Source organism: Odontomachus brunneus, unplaced genomic scaffold, assembly GCF_010583005.1.
Source record: "Odontomachus brunneus isolate Ranch 3 - 2012 unplaced genomic scaffold, Obru_v1 Obru_scaffold_013, whole genome shotgun sequence".
In the NCBI taxonomy this organism is placed as follows: domain Eukaryota; kingdom Metazoa; phylum Arthropoda; class Insecta; order Hymenoptera; family Formicidae; genus Odontomachus; species Odontomachus brunneus.
In genome coordinates, this window is record NW_022639463.1 from 1,421,865 (window position 1) to 1,445,161 (window position 23,297).

At 36.8% G+C, this 23,297-nt stretch overlaps 1 protein-coding gene across 1 annotated transcript; it reads right to left on the bottom strand.

Moving 5' to 3' along the window:
- Positions 1–13,040: 13,040 nt before the first annotated feature.
- Positions 13,041–22,571, bottom strand: LOC116840906 (homeotic protein deformed). Its single transcript, XM_032808241.1, has 2 exons — positions 20,726–22,571; positions 13,041–16,036 (listed from the first exon to the last, which is right to left on the bottom strand). The coding sequence occupies exons 1-2, from the start codon at positions 21,621–21,623 to the stop codon at positions 15,354–15,356; spliced, it is 1,581 nt and encodes a 526-aa protein (XP_032664132.1). The 5' UTR covers positions 21,624–22,571; the 3' UTR covers positions 13,041–15,353.
- Between the last annotated feature and the right edge of the window lie 726 nt (positions 22,572–23,297).

Sequence of the window (23,297 nt, forward strand, 5' to 3'; positions counted from 1 at the left end):
TTATTTTGGTTCTATCCAACTTATTTCCAGTTTCGCTGAAAGGTTCTCTTTAGAATACAGGTAATATTTACTGCGTTTTCTGCCATTTAGAGGCATTAAGCAGGACTTTAGTTTTCATGTGTGTTAAACATACATTGATCCTTTAGAATACACAGATGTTAGAACGTTCAAGTCGAAAGTAGAGCTAAAATTTCGACTCGGAATGTCGATTAGAAAATCGTTAGAGTTACTTGGACCCTAGTAAACAATGTTATTAGTATCCAGGCAATAGCACTTTGACCTTACTTTATTTTTGTATCAAAGAAATGTACTACATTAGTTATAGTTAAAGTAACAACTCAGATAACACAGAGAATTTAAAAAGAATTCAATCATATGTCACCATTTCTAAGTTTATTTTCAGATCCAAAAAGAAAGATTTCTTCAAAGTTCAGTTCAGTGAAAAGAATTTTTTTGCATCTAAAACTCAGAATTGGTTATATACGCGCGCGATTGAATTCTTTTTTAATTCTCTGCACTATCTGCTCATAGAATGCTCATAGTGATGTAAATTGCTCATAGAGCCAATTGTTTCAAAGTTTTGGTAAGCTGACAGTTAAATTATATATTTGTTTCCGTTTTTTCTTCAAATGACAATTCAATGGACAGAGATATATGATTTAATTGTTAGATAATTTACCAAAAAATTGGAACAATCGGTCCATAGTGATAGAAAAGAGAGACACTTAACTTTGTCCACAGCAATCTATAGAATTGTCGAATCGACCAATTAATTTTTTTTCCGTATAACTAATGATATTGCATTAAGAATCCGTTATCTTGTTTATTGCGCATAATGACGTGATCCTAATGAAATACTGGAATCATCTCTTTCGCTATCGTGCGCAGTTTGCGCGAGCGCGATAATACTCCGTGCAATATCATTCGCGTGCTCGGTTCTTGCGGGCGACGATAATGGTAATCGTCCTGTCTCCGCGGAGGCTGGCTGCTCTCGGTCTTCAGCGTGATCAGAAGAGCGGGAGCATCCTGGCCCTCCCCTTAGTAGCCCCACACCACCGCCGTATACCCTTAGTAAGGTACCCCTGGCGGCGTGGTGCTAGCCGTGACACGAGAACGTGATTAATGATCGTAACGGAGAGCCATGCAGCGTACTACTCTTCTCTCTTCTCTCCCCCATCTTCCCCCTTCGTCGTCCTCCCTCTCTGTCTCGTCGTGTCTATCTCCCTCTTTCTTTTCCCCTCTTTTGACGACGTCTTCCGCCTCCTTCTTCGGAACCGTCTCTCTCTTCTCTCTTTCAGCAACCCCCGCTGATACCGGCGGCATTGCTGCCGTTGCCGCTGCAACCGCCCAAGCACAATACCGCGTCTGCGATTGGACTCGTTGGTAGCTTTCTTCCTTTCTTCTTTCACTGGCGAGACGCGCGAGCTGCTGATTATTCGACGTTGGACCTATATGTTACAGTCTGGTTCCTTCTTCTGAAAGTTTTCGAGATGCTGCACATCAGAACAGAACTATACACGAAAAGTCAGTTGATCTTCCGTTGACGTTCAAGAAGCAAGAAGAAAGGTCAATAGGTGAAGAGTTTATCGCAAATATTACGAAGAATGGTAAAAAATGTGCCGTATGTAAAATAAGGAACATCGATTAAAATACTTATGTGGTTTAGTATCATATAAATTCTGAGTTTTGAGGATATTTTCCTTCTCTGTTCTGCATAAATATTGCTGCAAGTAGTGTTTTGTGGTGGTTTTGTAATATTGCTATTTTCTTTGTTATTATAAATTGAGTAAACTCTATTTCAATGCTCTCTCTTTCGCAGACAATGAAGATATCAACGAAGGAATTTTACAGGAACATGAGAATATCACAAGAATTGACAAAGAAATCAGTCATTCTCTGTGATCGGTCTAGGATGACTTTGAATCTGTCGATGTACTTCCTGCCAATCTATCTCGGGTAGAGCACGTCTTTATTTTCTAATAGAATGATTCGTGTTTTTCATCAAACTTTTATCAGATTAATAATATCAGATAAAATACGAACACTTTACGTGAAAAAACTTCGCGGCATTTATCGTTGATAAATATCTCTCGTTCGACACACCCTTACTAATGGTAAGTGGCATTAACCACTGACTTTATCAATGTCTTTTTTCACATTTGGCAACCCATCCACGACTGTTCGTTCTCTGTGGTCTGCATTCGATCAACAATTCTGTGGTAACTGATTAATGGTGGTGATAGCGTTTCTTAATAGCAGGCTAAAAGGAGACTATAGAGGTAAAAGGTCTATCCTAGAGTCAACCTTCAATAGAATGTTTTTACTCAAGTACATCAAACCTCTATTACAATCTAAATAATTATACTTTACAGAAGTATAAAAAGCCGCTCATTCTCTGCACTACATTTCATAAGCAAAATAGACTTGACCCAGAAGTATGTATAATAGAATTTTTAAGGAATACGATATTCCCGATCATCTAGACTCCAAATCCAAATCCAGCGTTTGCCGTTTCGCGCACAGTTTCGAGGACTAATCGGCTGTTGGGCGTGGCATCGATCGCGACCGTGTGCGCAATTTAGGTTGCAAAACAAGTCGGTAATAGTATCCAATTGCATGTATTTCGACAGGGCATCGTCCCGATGTTAACCAGCACACAGTCAGACCCTGTGCTCCCCGCGGAAATCAGCGGCGGCCGGCGTCAGCTCCGTTGGTAGCGCGCGGGTATACGAGCGGTGAAATTTCCGGCGTATTGTCGGCGAGTTCGGTTCGGGGTTGGATGATGCCGAACCATCGCCGTCGGTCCCTGTGCGGGCGAGGGAGCGGGTGAATAGCGCGGAAAAGGGGGAGATAGTGGATAGTGCTCGCCGGGTCACAGAGAAGATTGGAACGGGAGCGGGCGAGTCTGATGGGATGCGGAGAACGGCGGCGACTCGTCCCCGGCGACGTCGGGACGCTGACGACGTGCCACGTTACCGAAGTGTCCACATCCCTTCGACTCTATTTCCGCATTTTGTTTGACGCGCCCGGAATTAAAAGCTTCGCCATCGTCTGCGCGTAAGCGCTATGGCGCTTATGACGTTCGCTCTCACAGCAACGACATATTCTTGAGGGGGTATTCTGATTTGAGAGGTCACAGAAAAAAGTATTTCTGCGCAATTTTTTATGGGAGAACGAAAGAATTGAGCAGTGTCAAACTTATTCTTTTGATCATATTTTAAGAATATATTTTTATTGTTTAAGCGACGAAAAACTCTCTTTTTTTTGTTAACATCATTACATCTTGGTTGCTAGGAGCTCGCAAAAAATATATACAGATAATGTAAGTAATTATGAATGTTTTAAATGCAAAAACCAAACATTTTCTTATTTTGGAGAAGTGTGTTTATCATATGAACTAGAACAAACATTATATATTTATTAATACCTTTTTTTTAATAAAACACTAACAACATTTTGAGGAAAAATTTAAATTTTTTGTAAAGAAGCCGCTATTTTGTTCAGAATAGTAATATCAGTTTAATTTTAGTTCAGACGATAATCGCACTTTTCTTGAAGTGCGATTAGAATTATTTATTCTGTCCATATATGTTTCTTCTACGAGCCCCTAGTAACTAGGATATAACATACAAAAGAAGAACTTTTTCATCACTAAAATAATAAAAATATATTTTTAAAATAAGGCTTAAAAAATATGCAAAATTTAACGTCGTTCAATTTTCTTGTTTTCCTTCAAAAAATTCAGAAAAAATACTTTCTATTATGATTGTTCAAACCAAAATATTCTCTTAAGTAATGTTTGCTACACAAAAATAAAGAAACGTTGACTATTTGATATCTTGAAGTAAAGTTTGGATAGTTTCTTATCATTATGCTAACTAAACGAAAAATCTTCCTATATATTCTTTAACTATCCTCTTATGTAATCCAATTACTTACAATTGTTTTTGTGAGTACTTCAATTACGAACTGATCAAATATAATTGAGACAACTAGACGACAGTAATTATGATCTATTAAGTTTATCAACATTGAAGGATAACAGTAAAATGTAGAATAACTTGCTGAGCAAGAAAGGTTTAAATATATTTCGGTGTGGCGATCTTTGAAAAAAGCTTCTTTTACATACCGTGCGAAGGTGTTATCGTTGCTGTCCGTCCATCAGAGTCCATCCCTCTTGGCAATATTAGTGCCGCCACCGGTGGTGGCTGGCTGGTTGCTTTTAGTCAGGAGGATGAAATACTTGATGATATTAAACATGAATAATGTAACGACCTGGCTAGGAGGGCGCAGAATAGCGACTACGATAAGACTTTGTAGAATGCTGCATACGTAAAATGGTATAATAAAAACAATTTTGTTTAGCGCACTGACATTAAAAATGGCATTGTTGTTAGTACACTCGTGATAAAATTAAGATTTGCGGAAACACATACATTAGTTTTTAATTTAATCGCAATGTGTGACGGATTTGGTTGTGCTATATTAGTCACATCGCGTCGCGATGTCAAGTCGCGAAAGAAATACGTTTTAGGATGACTAATGAATCGAAATTGCATCATCATAAAGTGGTATTAATAAAAAAAGATATTTTCACAAATATTCGGTGGTACACATTTTGCATCTCAAAATACGAATGTATTAAATCATAAGATAAAAGATGCGAAGATTTCGACAAAATGAAGAATTCTACAATTTGACATATAATTTACTATTCACTTCGTATCTCACTTAAGTGGTAGCAATGCAGTAGGTTGTTCAAAACAAGGGGATGTAGAAGGCGGAAAAAAATCTGTATCGGATGACTTTGCTCTTTTGTGAGCGAAGCGGAGTGACTAAGTGTGAATTCAATTAAGGGTTTGTTTTAAGCGTCTATCAGGCTGTGTTTACGGACTCGTTCGTTATCCGGATAACAAGATAAAATTGGCAATTCAAGGGGAATCGATCGATATAACAAGACCCTTCTAACCTACGCTTAGTCGATTACTACGTAGCAAAAATTCATTTATACCATTTGTGTAAACAGAAAATCTATTCATCCACCACACACACACATACATACACACACACACACACACACACACACACAGAAAGAGAGAAAGAGAGAGAAAGACAGAGTACTATTAAAACATATTCTTTTACAAGAAAAATCAAATCGAGAACTCAAATATCGTTTCAATAATTTCTTGAATTTAATTAACAGAAGAATGAGACAAATTGAATTCTTTTTGGATCTTTCATTTGACAGCCATGACGAATGTGGAAAATGAAAAGTACGAAAACAGTAGGGTGAAAGGACATTGGCTCTGCCTTTGGCCGATACCGTCCAATCCCAAACTATGAATTTCACAGGATACTCCAACATGCCGAACGAAATAGTTTTGGGGCGTTTCCTTGGACCGTTCTTGATTGTATCGAGGGGTGCGAAATCCTCGTTGGGGAAAGATCGTGAGAAAAATACCATATCGGTTCACCATTTTTGGATTCTGTTATAAAGAAATATGCTATTGATTGATTTGAAAGTAATTGTTTTATTCTTCTAAATTGTTTTTTTCTTCACAATGTCACATTAGACTGTTTCATAAATTTGATGTTCTTCTTAGCTTTATTATATAATCTTAGAAAAGTAGAATAATATAGAAATGTAGAAATGTAGAAAATATTGATCAATTAAATCGTATTATTAAAACCGAATAACATATTTCCGTTGCCTAATTGACATCATTTGGTTCAAATTTTTATGTTGGGTAACGTGTACTTGTTGGTCAATTGAGGCATTTTTTGAACGACTTTCTTTAGCGTGAATAATTGCAACTCCTGACTACATTGTCGACGCCTTGTAGTTCAAATAAGCTGCTACAAAGGATGAAGATGAGTGGGACGAAAAAAGAGCAGCTGTGAATAGGACCTCGAAATGGCGATTCTCTGCGTGTCACAAAATGTGCGGCGTTCCTTTTTATCTGGCAACTTTGTGAGTTAATTTCAATGACCCTGAGCCATTTGTTAACGGACACGATTGACGAAGAAATTTAATTCTGTTGCAAAACAAACATTACAAATTAGAAGACGGTCAGCACGAGATTTACAATGAATAATCTATTGTTACGAATAGTCGTTAAACATAGTACAAGTTCATTGTACAAACATTGTGTCACAAATATGATACTGTACTTTAAATTTATATGATATGTATATGCTGCGTATATAGTATATTAAACAATCTTGATCAAAGTACCAAACAAATATCGTTCCTTTTCTGTCCACGAGGTATACTGGATACATCTGCAGGATTATGGGATTAATTACATGAAGGGTGTTAATACCCAATTCGGCCAGTGTTGAAGAGGGATGCTTATAGCAGCCTAACGCTGTGATACTAGCGGTCACTTAAGTTAAGTGCAAACAGCTTAGGAAATCAGTAACATAAAGCATTTGTTATCATCAGGCCATGCAAGCAATTACTCAATACTCTCGTTGAAAATCGATTATTTATTATATATAAATAAAGCCTTTTCTTTAATTATATGAGAATTCCGGAGATGAAAATAGATACTGATATCTTATTTTGCATTTAAACTTAAGCCATCTTTGTTGTACATAACTATAATTCGAAATACAATTTTTAAGATATTCAACACTGATGATGAATATTACAAAAGAGAACGACTTCAAATCCAAATTTTGTTACGAAAAGATTGAACCAAATCGGTTATAGAATACGGTTGTATGTGCGGAAAAAAAGGTTTGATTGAATTAACCAAATATCTGGTCGAATATAAACGATCCAGAAATTCCGATTGAAGTAACGCGAATTCTGTTTAAATGAACCAAAAATCTTATTAACTTAAACAGAATTCGAGTTACTTCAATTAGAATGTTTAAGATATTCAACACTGTTGATGAATATTACAAAAGAGAACGACTTCAAATCCAAATTTTGTTACGAAAAGATTGAACCAAATCGGTTATAGAATACGGTTGTATGTGCGGAAAAAAAGGTTTGATTGAATTAACCAAATATCTGGTCGAATATAAACGATCCAGAAATTCCGATTGAAGTAACGCGAATTCTGTTTAAATGAACCAAAAATCTTATTAACTTAAACAGAATTCGAGTTACTTCAATCAGAATTTCTGGATCGTTCATATTCGACCAGATATTTGGTTAATACAACCAAACCTTCTTTTCCGTGTAGTTTTTGATATTTTATGTGTGCAGGTTTGTGATAAAAATAAGCATTTAGTATTGTAAAGCGAATGGTAATGAAAGTGAATATTCAATATTACTGTAGTATCTAATTAATTTCTCTGTATAAATTTTTTGGTCATCATAACAATTCATAGTTCCCTGTCAACCAGGGTGGAGGCTCATTGCTATTCCGCGAGTAGTTCGTGCGGAGCATTATGGTAGTCGCAGTTGGGGCTCTACTAAATTGAAAACAAGATCCATCACGTTTTCAGAGGAGAGAGCAAAACGAATTTTAATGAATTATAAGCAGGGAATAGGAAGGAAGATTCGTCTGCTCAGAAGTAAACTGCTTGTTTCTTCAATGCTTCGCTATTTCGCGAAAGGTAAAAAATGAAATACCTTAATATTTCTCTATAACATCTCTCCCTCTTGTGTTTATGTGTACATGCAAATAGCATATCGCACAAGGTTATGAGGCATAAGTTACAAAAGCACAAAACGGAGAACATATATTTTTTAGTAAGGAGCTTTTGAGACTGCTCAGTATGCAACTACATATTGCTATGTTGCCTAAATGAATAAATCAAGATAATTAAAACATGATGGAATAACGAAAGGTTTACAAGAGAAGGAATAGAATGAGAAAATACGATTGTTAAATAACGTTTCCTTGATCGATCAACATAGCAGGCTCTACGTTCTGTAGACTTCAGAAAATTTCTACAGTGTAAAATTGTTTCGTCAGTCACAGCTGGCAGCTGTGAGAAGTCCGATAAACGCGTACATTCGCGAGTTCAGAATCTAGTTGTATGGGAATCCTGAGGATCCGGAGATGAAGGGAATCGGTCAGCGTCTGGATTGGAATTAAAATCTTCGGGCGTTTCCGCCACGGCGCACTGTCGATCTGTTCCGTAGGTTTCCTCGCTCTTAACTTTCGGGTGAACCGATCCGATGGCAGGGTCCTGTAGGAAAGAGTTCGAGAAGCAGAAGAAAAAGAAGCTGAAGGATACGTAGGACGAGAAGGAGGTGAAGGAGAAGGTGGAGGCGATGGTACTAGGGGACTTGATGAGAAGGGTGGTAGGAGAGGGTTTCCGAAACAGCTCGCCGCTATCTCGACTGATCCGATCAAGATTAATGAACGTGCGGCTTGCGAGCCGAAGCCTTTGCGCCGCCCAGTCCGTCGTTCTCATTCTCTATTTCTCTTCCCCCCTCTGTTTTCGTCTCTCTTCCTCTCTTTCTCTCTTTTTCTTTTTCTATACAGAGGCAGCGACTAGCGACAGGTACCGTCGACGGCTTCTCGTAATAGTGGCACTTCGTGGTGTTTGTTGTTGGTGCGCGAGCTTGAGGTAGCATTATCACGAAGGAGCTGGGGAGAGATATACCATTCTTTATGAAAGATACAGGTAGATATAATCGATGAGATGGAATTGCTTAATCGATGTATATTCACATTTCTCAAATTTCAATTCCGTCCGAATTTAAAAAACTCGCTTGTGTTGGAAAGCTCGTTAGAGCTGAACACTGAATTGTGCCAGTTTAATGATCATGTGTTTACATTAATGTCATTCACATATCGTTACTACGCACCCTGGAAATATTTATGAGACGTCACGTCGAATGTAACGAAAGTAACGGTAAGAAATATACGACACCATGTACTGAAACTGGCGTCGAAGATTATCTGCGGTGGAACGTGATGACAGTAGCAGCACACTTCTTCTTTCTTTTTTATATCTAGCTTCTTGGAGGTAGAGCGCGTCATCGAGACGCAGCCGTAGATAAAAATACATGCCTCTTTTGGTCCGATCGTTTTAATTAATTCCTACGATGGACGTATCCGTCCGTGTCAGTTTTTAGTGCCTCCCGTTCGATCATCGACGCGTGTCGCCAGATTGCTACCGTGCTGCATGTTATGGCAGTCGATTCATTATCAGGTTTCTCGAAATCAAAATAAGCCACCGGGGGATCCGTTCGTAATACTCCCGAACTTTTCTTTATCCGTTTACGATCTCCATTCAACGAGAAACGACAATTAATGGCGCTCAGAGATCAAACATTTCCGCGCGACGTCTACTAGGACGTCTGTGCGGCAGATTTAAATCTAATTTCACGGCGGCGCCCTTCGATGACACGGTGGTGCCTGTTATCTTTAGTTACAAGCGACTGTGTATTTGAGATGCGAAACTGTCTTTGGGGAATGTCAGTCAGTCGGTGGAGCGAGCGTCGAGCGGAAAGCGAAGCGGTGAGCGCGTGAGAGGGTGAGGGTAGCTTGTCCAGGAGGTGGGACGCAGAGATGCTTTGTAATTACGGTGGCTGATAAATGGAGTCGTGACTCGTTAATCCCCTCCAATTACATCTGATGGAGACCAGCGTATTTCACACTAGATCTATCTTACATCATTTTTGGAATTTTCGAACGCGAATAACCGCAATTTAAAATTTTATCAATCTCTCTCCCTCGCATCCTCTCTTTCTCTCTTCTTTTTCTAAGGAATACACGCGACATATTTCAATATACAATATTTAATAAAATATATTAAATGTTATATAAGAATATATTATTTTTATGTATTGTTTTTATTTCTTATCACGAATTATTTATTTGTATATTTTATTATTTACACACATATATATATATAGTATTCGAATATTTTTATTATAATTTTTATTAATCTTTATTATTTTTATTAAAAAAATTTGAATAATAATATTTTTATAATTATTCTTGGTAAAATATTTTAATTCTAATAATTTTACGTTAATTACAATTTAAGCGGTGCTCACAATGGAATGTTTAAGTTAGTATTTTCCTCCGAGACAAAATAACAATATAACAAAAGAATTATATATATACAGGGTGTCTCACACTCTCCTCAGGGCATTTTGTGGGGACAGGTTGAGATGAATATAAAAGTCTTATATCGTTTTGCGATATTCGCAATAATTATCGAGATATTAAATGTAGAAAATCTGTAAATAATTATGCAGAATATAGTAAATGAGTTATAGTAGCGACGACTGTCGTTGTGTACTTATACTTTAGGTCAAATTGAACAAAAAAGTCCTCTACCATTTTCCAAATAATCACATAGATTTTCAATTATTAATTAAAGAAGATTATTGCATGATTTTGCGTGATAATGCGCTCATCTTCTTTAATTAATAATTAAAAATTTATGTGATTATTTGCAAAATGGTAGAGAACTTTTTTGTTCAATTTGACTTAAAGTATAAGTACATGACGGCAGTCGTCGCTATTATAACTCATTTACCATATCCTGCATGATCATTCACAAATTTTCTGCAATTAATATCTCGATAATTATTGCGAATATCGCAAAATATAGGACTTTTATGTTCACCTGTTCTATGTCCCCACTAAATGCCCGGAGGAGAGTGTGAGACACCCTGTATGTATGTATGTGTGTGTGTGTGTGTATGTGTAATACCTTAGATATATAGAAAATAGAAAATAGGATGTAGAAAATATATATATTTCGGAAGCGTATATCGATGATATGCTCAATGCGAAATGTGTGGTCGTGCAATGGCTAGGTCTCGATGATAGTATAGAGATACGGTGTACGATGTAGCTCGTGCGAAATTCTCGTTGTCTGTTTCTGTACTCGCTAAACGAGCAATTCTACGACCACCCACTTTACGTTCAGAGCCATACAGGTTGTAGATCGGAGCGATTGTGATGCGGATATGGGCGAAATGACCAGCATATATGCATCATTTGTCTTAAGACAACGAATGCGGTGCGCGAGGCGTAGGTGTAACGACAGTGAACGACAGTGAACAGAAAGAAGGTCAAGAAATGCGTCGGTTAGATACCTATATGCAAATGCAAAGAGTGCCCAGTGAATCGCGGTATAACCGATGAGGAAGTTATTTCCTGTGAAAAAAATAACAAATCAACACACAAGCGAATAAGCACAGTGTTTCCGTTAAAATCATAGCGAAAAAAAGTTACTATAAAGTAAAATGTATTACGCAAGATTAATTTTGTTATTGCAACAAAATGTGTTATGGTCTCTCTGTTTTATGCGGTTATTTTGCGCCCGAGCTCCCAGCAAGTAACTTTTACTATCGGTAATCCTAATATATTGACCCGATTACGTGTAATCAATTTTGTACTGTATTTTGCTTCGCTTTGGAACAATAGCCTAACCGAAACGTCTACAATAATTTACAGCCAATCCACATTCAGGAGAAGTTAGCGAAGGTGTCTAACATCGGAACTTATAGTTCATCTACACTACTCACGGGTAGCAAGCAGACAACAGTATATAGATCTGGTAATTAGCGGCTCTTGTGTACTTCCATCCCCCACTTGCTTGTAGGAAACTTGCTGTTGATCGTGTTATCGTGTTATAGATAGAACGCGTACATGTTTCGGAATTATATTAAAGATTATACAGTGCTTTTCATGTCATATCTTACATCCTAAAAATGTGTTTCTTATATTATAGCGCTACGAAAAATAATAGATGATGCTTCTTCGATCGTTTCTCAGTTGTAATTATATCATTGTTATTTTTGAAAATAGTAATTTCCATAATTGGAGATGCATACATTTATAAGCTTATAGACATTCTATAAAACATTTATAAACTTATAGCCATTTGTAAAAAATCAGACGTAACTCTGTTATTTCTTTTCCCTTCACGTTTAATCTGAATGATTTGCAAAATTAATTGGGATTATTTTTGTACTCCATAAAGTTACTTTATAGGGAACAAAGTGCAACAGTATTATTTAGCTATAGACGATTGGCAAAATTATTTAGCTCTTTACTTTGTCAAAATTTTGTTTTCTGAATGAAAATAAAATATTATTAAATGTGTAAAGAAGTCAAGAATTGTGTCAACAGCAATTATACATAGCTCATGTTGTATGTTAAAAATTCATAAAAAATTATATGATTTGATAGGAAATCTGTAGATGTGTGTGTGAACAGCGATCTTGGCTCTCACAACAGACATGTCTGACTTTGGAATCGGGTTGGTAGCAACGTATCTAGGTAGTTGGCTGGGATGTTCATGGCATGGGCGGAGGCAGGGCTGTACAAGCGGCCCCCCATTCGCTTTCCGGGTGCCACCCTTCTTTTCGAGCTGCTGCGGGATTTCCCCTGTCCCGGGCTGCGGCAATCACGCACATGCTCGCGCATGCGCTACCACGGCAACGTCGCACGCATGGGCGCCCACACAATTACATGGGAAGAGAAGGGAGCACAAGAAATAGTGGATATCTATGATACACCATAATGCTTCTGTGATAACTGTAAATTATGATATTGTAAGCATTCAAGAGTGCTTATTTTTCTATTAAGCTGAAGTGTATCTGGTATGATACTTTTGACCATCTCACAAATTACATTGCTGATCTTCATTTGGTCATGACCACTGCAATTGTGTCAAATGCAAAAATGCTAATAATTAATTTGATATCAATATTAAAAATATCAAACTTTAAATATTAACTAAAAAATATCAATATTAAATATTACAAGTTATGTGTATAAAGTTAGTATATAAATTTATAAATATTCAAGCAATGTATATAAACAATATTGCATTGAAAAAAATCCAAATTTTATAAAATGTAATTTGTATTTTTTTATGTTGATTTTTGTGTGGGTCATTATTTTAAAATAAAATCTTTATCTACATTTTAACTCGACTATTTAACCCAATTGCCTAGTGGCAATAGTTTTATTGTATTCAGTTTCTTACATCCTGAATAAAATTTTATCCTATTTTTATCTCACTTATTAAAATTATCAATTACAAGTAAAATTGTCGATATCAACAATTTATTTATTGTTATTTAGTTTATTTTTACGTACAATATTGATTTTGTTTTTAGTTTAACTCTTATCATAGTTAGAATGAAAATGGTAAATTATGAATGTAACATAATGAGAATATACATAATGAGAAAGAGATAGTGTCAACTTAAAATAATAAGTCGCACTAGCCTTGGCTGATTAGCGGCGTTTGCTGACAGAATAATAAATAGTGCAAAGAAATTGTAAAGAAAAGAATATTGGAGCACATAGAAAATCATTTAACATAAAAAGAGTGTTGTTATAGCAATAAAAATATGGATAATAGTCATGGATAATAGTTGATATATTCAGGTGTATGTGAGAACATGATTTGGAAACACGATGTTCTTGTAAATTATGAAACATTTATTTACTTGTTTATTTACTTCACGATTGTGTATTTCATCAATCTTTACGAGCGATATAAACATAAGCATCAGTATGTGCCCAGTTTGTTTGATACTTATATCGTACATGCTATATACAATGAATAATTATAGCAAAGGATATAATATGTCACACTTACAGAACATTTTCGAAACTCATACATTTACTTCTTACGCTCTACTAATTACACGAACTCGGTACTTTAAGGTATTAATATACCTTAAAGTTTAACTTTGCATCTTATATTTAGTAGTATCGTTTTGGTATATCGTCACAGCGATTCTGTGCATTAATTATTTGATTACTACTTGCTTAATAGTACGATTTCCGATTTAATCACGGTGCAATTGTGTCCTAATTATTATTGGTCATTCCTCACTTCTTTCCGGTAAAAATATATACTATCATTTCGAATTATTTACAACGTGCCTTACAGAAAGATAAAATCGTGAATAGCCTTTAAATTAAGGTTATTCGAAGGAATATTTTGAAGATGTTTGATTTCAAAACAATAATTAAATTACTACAAATGGACAACAACTATTATTTTTAGAAAAAAGAACATGATGTAAGATACATCCAAATTACCAATATCTTGCCATCGTATCACAATGACCAAAATTTTCGTCGCAAACACAATTTTCATTTTTATCTATGATATAAAACGTTAATATCGACACTTAGATCATAATATACGAAATATAAACACTATTTCAATCATGTTGCAATAAAATCTTCTTTACGCTAATATATATATACACAAAGTTGAGTTATATGTACAATTCCAATGTCATAAAATACTAATTTCTCTTCGGGTATTGGTATCATTATGCAAATAATGAATGGATGACTATTAATGTTTTGAGAATCACAAGTTTTGACAAGAAATATACTGTTGTTGAAGGATATAAGAAAAGCATTAGGAAGGCGTTAAGAAGTTAATTCACGAGTATAATTTCGCAATTAATAATCTCTATGAGAAGACTATGTTACTTGACAAAAGTCACATTCGACCTCACGATTTCGTTTGCGCGCATATGTATTGTTATCAGCATGACGTAATTTTATGTGCTATTTCTTTTTGAAATCCGTTCTTGGAAATTCAAAAAAGAAAAAAAGTATTCCATAATTTCAATCAAACAAATGTTTATTGACGTGCATGCACCGTACTTTTCTCCATTACATCGTACATTCAATAATACCGATAATTACAGAATTAATTAGCACTTGCAAACCGAAACGCGCAACATCAGAAATCTTTGGTTAAACTTTATAATTGCTAATGTGGTGTTGAAATCATGATAATTGAACAATTATGATGATTTTACCATATTGCAATATATATAACAATGACATAGCTTCCAATTATTTTTTACGCGTTTATTAAATTTGCACACTCACAAAATTTAAGATTGTCGAATTAATTTCTGTCCTGTTTAACCAGATGAAACAAAAATAAGTATCCCAACAATCAATGTTGTTATTATCTTTCTAAACAGACCGGTCAGATTCGATAATCAATACTATTTTATGTTCCATCTTGAAACCATTATCTGCTTCTTTGCTATAAAACTCTTTTTTTTATTTTTATAATCAGTTTCTCAAATGTTATTTCTACGTACCATGAAGTATCATAAAATTAACACCTTGACTTATTATAAATTTAAAAAATAATCTTGTTGAAATTACTGTTTTGCATGGATCTTCATTTTATGATTGAAGTCCATATGAATACTTACCCTACCTGCACGCGAATCGCTCTCAATATTTTCCATACTGGTAGGTATTTTCAATGTCAGAGAAACTCAAACTGTACAATTCACAATAAATATCCGATCGAGTGAGGAAAGCAAGAAATTATCCGCGGCGAAAGACCGTCAATCGAATGCCGAAAGTTATGTCATCGAATATAGTCAAATATATATTCGTCTATCAAAATAGATGTTACAGGGGCGTGAGTCCGTAATCATTTTTTGACGCTGATGGTGGTACAGGAGCTGATACTTGCGACAAACCGGAAGGACTGGTAGCCGGAGCAAGAGGACTGATACTTCCGGAACCTATGTGTCCCAACGGTCCTCCCGTCGGACCGTCCATCATTCCACCCACGTGATGATGACTCAGCTGCGCTTGGAGATGAGCCAGAGAATGAGGGTGACCTTGAAAGCCAGGATGAACTACGCTGGGATGAGGAAGACTGGAGCTGACCCCGTGAACTTCGCCCATATCGAGACCGATATTGGAGTCCAAGCTGTTCTCCATACCGCTGGAAGGCGAATTGTTGTTTTTTCTTTGGTTGTTATTGTTACCCGTGCCTGACTTCGCTCGCGTCGCTGAAGTCTTTGCGGGCTTCGTCGTCGCTGCCGGCGCTTGGCCGTTCGCGTTCTTTCTGCGCACGTTCTTGGTATTCGGTAGTTTGTGGTCCTTCTTCCATTTCATACGGCGGTTTTGAAACCAAATTTTTATTTGCCGCTCGGTCAGGACCAGGGTATGAGCTATCTCGATCCGTCGCCGTCTCGTCAGATATCTATTATAGTGAAATTCCTTTTCCAGCTCCAGTATTTGATGCCTGGTGTAGGCGGTCCTCTGTCGCTTTGGTTCCATTCCAGGTTGGTACGAACCATTCGCTGTAATGAGAAAATAGAAATAAAAATACTTTAGTTAGTATAGCGAGATTATAAATATTGCCAAATTATCGCTTTCTCAAATATATTATTTGTGACCTGAAATATAAGTAAATAAATAAATAAATAAGTATATATATATACATAAATATATATATACATGACAATTTTTGCAGGATTATTATATACGATGCTTTATAAAATTGCATCATACAGATATGACTCCAAAAATAGTAATCTTGTTACATAACTTTTTCTTTAGTATTTTTGGTCCTCTTGTTTATATGTAAAACTAGTAATTTCTATTTTAACACTGGTTTACTTTTTACATACACATACACATACTTTTTACATAATATAGATACCGACCTTTGTTGTATTATAAATATAAAAAGGGCGATTGTGTGTGCTGATAAATAAATCGGAAATATAGAATCAAATTTGTTCTCTTACCAAATGCCTATTTCGACATGATCTATTTTAAATATTCGGTGAATACACGTGTATTTAGCTACATGTCTTTAGGCTTATTGAATAGCAAAGTATAATATAAATAAGTACGTATAACAAGATAGAAACACAACTGAAATGAAACCGTCTAAACATCATGATATTTATATACACAAGAATGGATAGAATGATCTGTAGGACGATAAATGTAGGCTAATTTCAACAGTATACACGCGTACGTATTCAATAGTTATCTAGAACTGATTTTCTCTAAAATAAAAATTCATAAGAAACAATTCTATTCCATATTTTCGACTTATTTTTTTATAAGAAATCACTTCTTTTATGGTTGTAGCTCAATTACGGCCGGTTTTTGTGTATAATATATAATTTCTTTTATTTAAATCTGTGAAATTTTCATTATTTTGTTTACTATAGAAAAAATTTTCCATATTTTTGATTAGCAAATCTTTTTCTTTCTCTCTCTTTCTTTCTCTAATGTGTTAATTTTTAGAAATCTAGCAGCAAGTTTTGTGACTATAAAAATCTTTTTATCAGCATTGAGATGCAGTGCGAAGGTGCAAACATATGAAGAACGCGCGAAAGAAACAAAAGTTGACTATATTAAGTATAATTATTATCATACGTATTAAATATTTCTCATGTTGATGTCTGCAGCCATTTTATGCGAATAACATTTTTACCATATGACTATCTGTCACGTCACGGCCGTTTTGAATAGCATCAAAGTCGGCTGAAGTGACTTTTGTAATCTGATCAATCCGCTAGATACGACGGCAAAGTTGCGGAGGCAGAATACGCATATGCAAATTCACGAGGATAAAAAGTGTGAGGCATACATGCGCATTAGTCCCGCTAAGCAACATCTAAAGATACGCAGGTACAATAGATCATCTCTGACAACCATCAATACAATTTCAAGGTCAAGTTATTTGATAATTACCATATCGGACGTGTAATTTTTAAAGAATTTTTCTGAATCTATTAGAAAAATACAACTGTGCCTATACAATTGATTAACGATTAGCAGAATTACCTAAGAAATATCCCAGAGAACTACGCACAGGTACAATTATAAAATGCTTCTTCCACGCTGTTTGGAGAACGGTCGCCAACATTTCTGTTGGTTTTGCTGTACTATTACTTCTGTGCCTGAGAACTCGTATTCTGCCCTACTTTATTTGATGACAATTATAATAGCAATAAACTGTAGAATGTCAAAGTAATTAAAGAAGCAATCAGAGATATATCGCCGAAACACAAAAAGTGATTGAACAACTGTATTCGGAACGATATCTTGCTATGCAACGTTTATGTTAATATTTGTGAGTCACGCTAGTAGCAGTTCTTGGTGGTCCGTTCTGCTCGATAGAGGAAACACGGGAACGAGTTTAGCCTAGAATCTGTTCAGACACATTCCATTCCGAGCTGACCGTCGGTCTCGCGAAGGCCCCTTTTAACTTCGACGTCCGGCGACCATACTTCGACAACCAAAGGGTAGAGATTGCAGTTTCTGACAGCCCGACGGACGAGCATACCAATGCTCAGGGATTTCGAATATTAAATCGCATAAAGCGTAGTATCATGAAAAGTGTAGCTCTTTTGTAATATTGTATGTACAGTTTATTGTGAACTCGCTATAAACGTAAATGTCACTTTTAGAAATGAAATTTTAACGCTAAGGTTTGCCGTCATTATATGAAAACAGTTACCACAGATATTTAACGGGCCATTTAAATTAAGAATTCATAATTTTGAATTTCGGCAAAGCAATGGCTGCAATTGCTATTCAGCGAGCCTTTTAAAAATTTCCCTTTAAAAAATAAGCTTCCTTTTAAAAAATAAGCTCTTAGACTTACATTTTGATGTTCTTTTTATGTACGAGTATATATCTCCACTAATTACAGATGAATAATTCGTCTCAATTAAAAGATAGACAGCGTATCAAGAGTCAGCATTACATTCTTATTTGCTTTACACGTGATAACAATTATTTTTAGCATTAAGTGTCAAAAAAAATGATAAGTTTTCATTGGCGAAAATTTTACCTGGAAACATGAATTATGGCTATTCGGTTTTACAGTGATTTTATCAGGTACAACGGTCTCAAAGGCAATACTTGCAAGCTGGAATGAGCAGCACTTTCCGCAGTTAAGCGGAATACAAATTTTTGTGGCTGCAAAGTCAGTCTAATTCTGAAGGCATATTACGTTGCAAAAATTACCTCTGGCAATTTCTTATGTACCTGCGAAATAGTTTTTGGCTCGGCGTCGGTGTATGAATATTACAAACCCTTGAAACAAATGCATTAGAGGTGTACTACACATTTATAATTTGCGAGAGGTAAATTAATATACCCGCGTGTCGGGGTTACGCTCAAAACGTGTTTTTATCTTCACGAGGATAGGAAGCACGCGTATATTAGTTCTGGTAGTAGCTGTCTGATTAATTATGAAAGGAGAACTACATTCGCGTTAATTGCCTTGATTATAACGATCAGGGGCATTACACCATTACCGGCACCTATTCTAAGTTCCAAGCGCTACTAACCTTACACAACGGTGAATGTCTACTTAAAATATGATAGAATCTCTGTGTCCAATTTCGAAATTTATTGTTGCCCACAGTGTTGAATTGTGTTGTGGACATCCCATTCTTGTGGCGCATGTTCGCTACTGTATAAAGGATGAAGACATATTAGGCGTAACGGAATTCATCTATAATATGAGGTGTCGCCGTGTAAAACCTTGCACAGGTGATCACAAGGTGCAACGATAAATTGCAGCTCATAAGTCTTCTGGCGATCCAAAAAGTGTCACCTTGCGCACACAATACGACGTCTATCTGTTAGATATACAAACAGGCACCCTCGGCACCATGTTTAGAATGAAAGGTTAGCCGGATTCAGGAAAAGAATGTATTCTAAACTTAACACGCTTTTGTCCCGGGATAAGTATTTATTTGAACCTATGAATGTCTCGATTTGTACTCATTCATCACGTTAGAATAGCAAAAATAAAAGAGAATTAATCAGTAATAGTGTCAATACGTTAATTAACTGTATTTGGGTTTTTATTAATATTTAGGCAAAATGGATTTTTTTTGAAATTCTTTGAAAATTAATGTAAAAAGTAAACATATTTGTACAGGGCCCGTCGCAAATGAGATATTTCTTCGCGTAAAAAGTATTTCCTACGTGGCTTTGTTTTCGGGAAAATCACTATTAAATATTCGTTAAATACACGTGTATTGGTTGAAACAGTCCATGTTTATCATTCTATAGACCACTATTTCTATATATTTGTAACTATTTAAATATATTTGTAACCATTTAAGTATATTTCTAACTATTAAATATATTTGTAACTATTAAATATATTTGTAACTATTAAATATATTTGTAACTATTTAAATACATTTGTAAGTATCATAATTTTAAGACAATTCGATTTTTAGCTATTCTATTTATTGTACTTATACTTTGTTGTTGAACGAACTGTGCCGTAGCCAAGTACACATGTATTCGGCAAATATACAAAATTGTTTTTCTCGTAAGTAAAGCTTCGTAAGAGAAAGTTTACGCATTTTCAACGCTGTTTTACGTGAGGAACCACTTTTTTCATGATTGCGCCGTGATCGTGACTAAATTTTACCACAGATTACGACTGAATGTATATTTTATTATACTTTTAAGAGAGAGTTATAATAAATAGATTATATGTACACATACAAATTTAACATAATATTATTTAGATTATATAACATACGGAATATAGCTATCCCGTATATATTATATAATTTAGAGAATATCATGCATATTATGAGAATGTATTTAGGTGCCGACGGATGCTTTCTCATAAAGAATGATTATATTTTTTTATGACAGAGAACGTAGCCTCCAATATAACAAATAATATATGATATTTATTAATTGTAGGATGTAATAAGATTAAGATGATTAAGTAGAGTCCTACCAATCAAGTTATATATTTATATTTGTGGTGAATAAAAGCAGCTTCAAGATTAATGAAATATTATATGTGTGAAGCAAAATCCCCATGCACAACACAGCTAAGAGTGCAGTAAAATAAAATAAATAAAAAACGTAATATAAATAATGAAAGTAAGATGAACGTAAGCATCAACGCTTAAAGTTATAGTAATATAACTCGACAAATTGCGGGAATAACAGCGAGGAATAATTTACAAATATTTACTCACCGACTCCTGCAACATGAATCTTTTTCATCCACGGGAAAATCATGCGATCTCCGTTATCTTCATCCTCCTCTTCCTCCTCCATCATTCCCGGTGAACCGTCCATCATTTGATCATCTTCCATATCATCCGCATCCAAACCATCTTCCACATGGTGCTGTTGTTGCTGTTGTTGCGGTGTCTGCTGTTGGCTGCTTTGTATATGCTGAGATTGCTGGGACGACGACTGTGTCTGAAGATCAGGCGAATTGTCTCGATGCATTTGACTCGAGCCAGTCGGACTGCAAGCATTATTCTCGTGTTGTTGCTGATGATGCTGAAGGGCATCTGGTTGCACGTGATTCTGCATTATAGACGGCGACAAAGGAGTGGAGCCGACGACAGTTGACGTCGGCACGGGTGGTTGTTGCTGCTGCTGTTGTTGCTGCTGACTTTGTATCGATGACGGACACGTGAGCGGTGGTTGCTGAGCTTCCGGCGGCATCGCCAGAGCACCTACCGCATGATGATGAGGATGTAAACTGGCATGATGGACCGCGTGCACTTGATGATGAGGATGGTGAGGCCCGTAATATCCGCCGTATCCTGTGTACCCGCCGTTTAATTGCACCGCGGAGGAAGCGCCGTAAGGAGTCGACGCCGCCTGATGGTGATGCTGATGATAGCCGTACTGTAGCTGGTGGGACTGCGGATGGCTCAAGTGATGACCGCTATTGCTACCGGCGAAGAAATCCGCCCCAGTCGAGGGTATATAGTTGCTCTGGCTATATTCCTCGCTGGGAGGAAATTTCGGATCGACCATGACAGACGTGGCGGTCAAGTGGTGATTTCCAGTCTGCTGCTGATGCTGGTGGTGATGATATCCACCAGCAGCGGATGGATTCATCAAGAAAGAACTCATGTTTGTGAGTACTTCCTTGTGAAAAACACACACACGCGCGCACACATACACACCCGCTGTGTCCAAGAGAAAAACGAAGGAATAGCAGACGATCGCGCGCACTTCACTTCCGCCTTCTTATTACATTACCTTTATTTATCAATTCTTCGATCCGCGCGTGGTACACCATTTCGTGTTAGTATCTATTCTCATAAGCTCACACTGCACAGCACTGCACTGTGGTCCATCGTCCGCATCTCACCGCCTCTTGCGAAAAGGGGTGACGTTTTCTCGAAAGGAGGAAAAAAGAGAAAGAAGGGGAGAGGGAGAAAAAGAGAAAAGAAATGGGAAGAGCGGGGCCACGACGAGCACAGGTCTCCCGGTGGACAGCTGCTTATTCTCTCTTCTCCTTCCGCCACTTTCGCGATCCTCCACGACCTCGTTCGCTCCTTCCCGCCCACCGGAGCCCAATTACCATACCACGTGACCACCAAACCGACCAATCGGAGCTGTTCCTAGTTCGCGACCATGATGGATAACCAAGGCACACATGCAACACGTGAGTGGCGCCGCGAGTACAACTGCGGCAGGTGCAGCAACTTCTTGCTTCTCTTCTATACTACTTTACGGTTGTCACCGAACGCCAGACACCTGTAGTTTATTAATTTTTACATATGTCACTGGTTGCCTCGTTTCTTGATAACACGCACTTGTGTGTTTCATAAACACCCACTAAAATGGACTGTTGATGCAAAGCAAGTGTCAATGTGATTTTTTTGTAAAAAATTCTGACAAATGGAACATCTCGGTCCGGATGGATAGTTTGTGTGCTGCGCGCACTCTCGTCACTACTCTCGCGCGTAAACTGTCTCTCACGAATGTAGAAATTCAGTCAAAAGAGCTATCTCGTCGGAGAGCCATGAAAGCGAGCTCGTCCTGCGTCGGCAGAAACTCGTCTGGCAACTCTGGTTGCTTCTAACTCCCTCCAGCTCCGTTCGCGCCGGCTGGCTTTGAGCCGCTGCGGAGAGCCCCCTTCCTCGTCATGCGTCTTCTCCAGAGTCAACCCCACTCCGCGCCGGCATGAGACCAACCCCTGGCACGGAAACAGTGGATCTTGTTCCCTTATGGGGCATACTCGAAGGTACTTATAACCGTAGAGTCACTCCTACGGATCTCCTTAACCCGCCTCCATGCTTCTGAAATCCATCTTATGGCCGAAGTCAATGCTAAGAGAAACGATGGTAAAGTATGTTAATACTATTGATATTGAATATTGCGGTGGTAATCGCAATACTAATTTATTTGTCGTGACCAGCAGGCATTACTATAATAGTTCATTATTTCTCCATTTGCTCATATTGTATGAAAACGGAATGTTAATCGATCTATTGTAATGGATGTTCTATTCCTGTCGTAGGCGGACATAATCTAGTATCCGTAATTGCTTCTGTATTTGTGTATATATTAACATATGTATACATATGCACGCACACATGCACACACATACACGCGCGCACACACACATATATATATATATATATATATATATATATATATATATATATATTCATTAATAAAGTAATATATGTGATGTATTAGTAAAAGCCACCCCTTCTCTTTTAACGGGCGATTAAGAGTCACCGTTTCTTTCACTCAGTACCAGTTCGAAAATGTTAACAGGCACCCAACCATGTT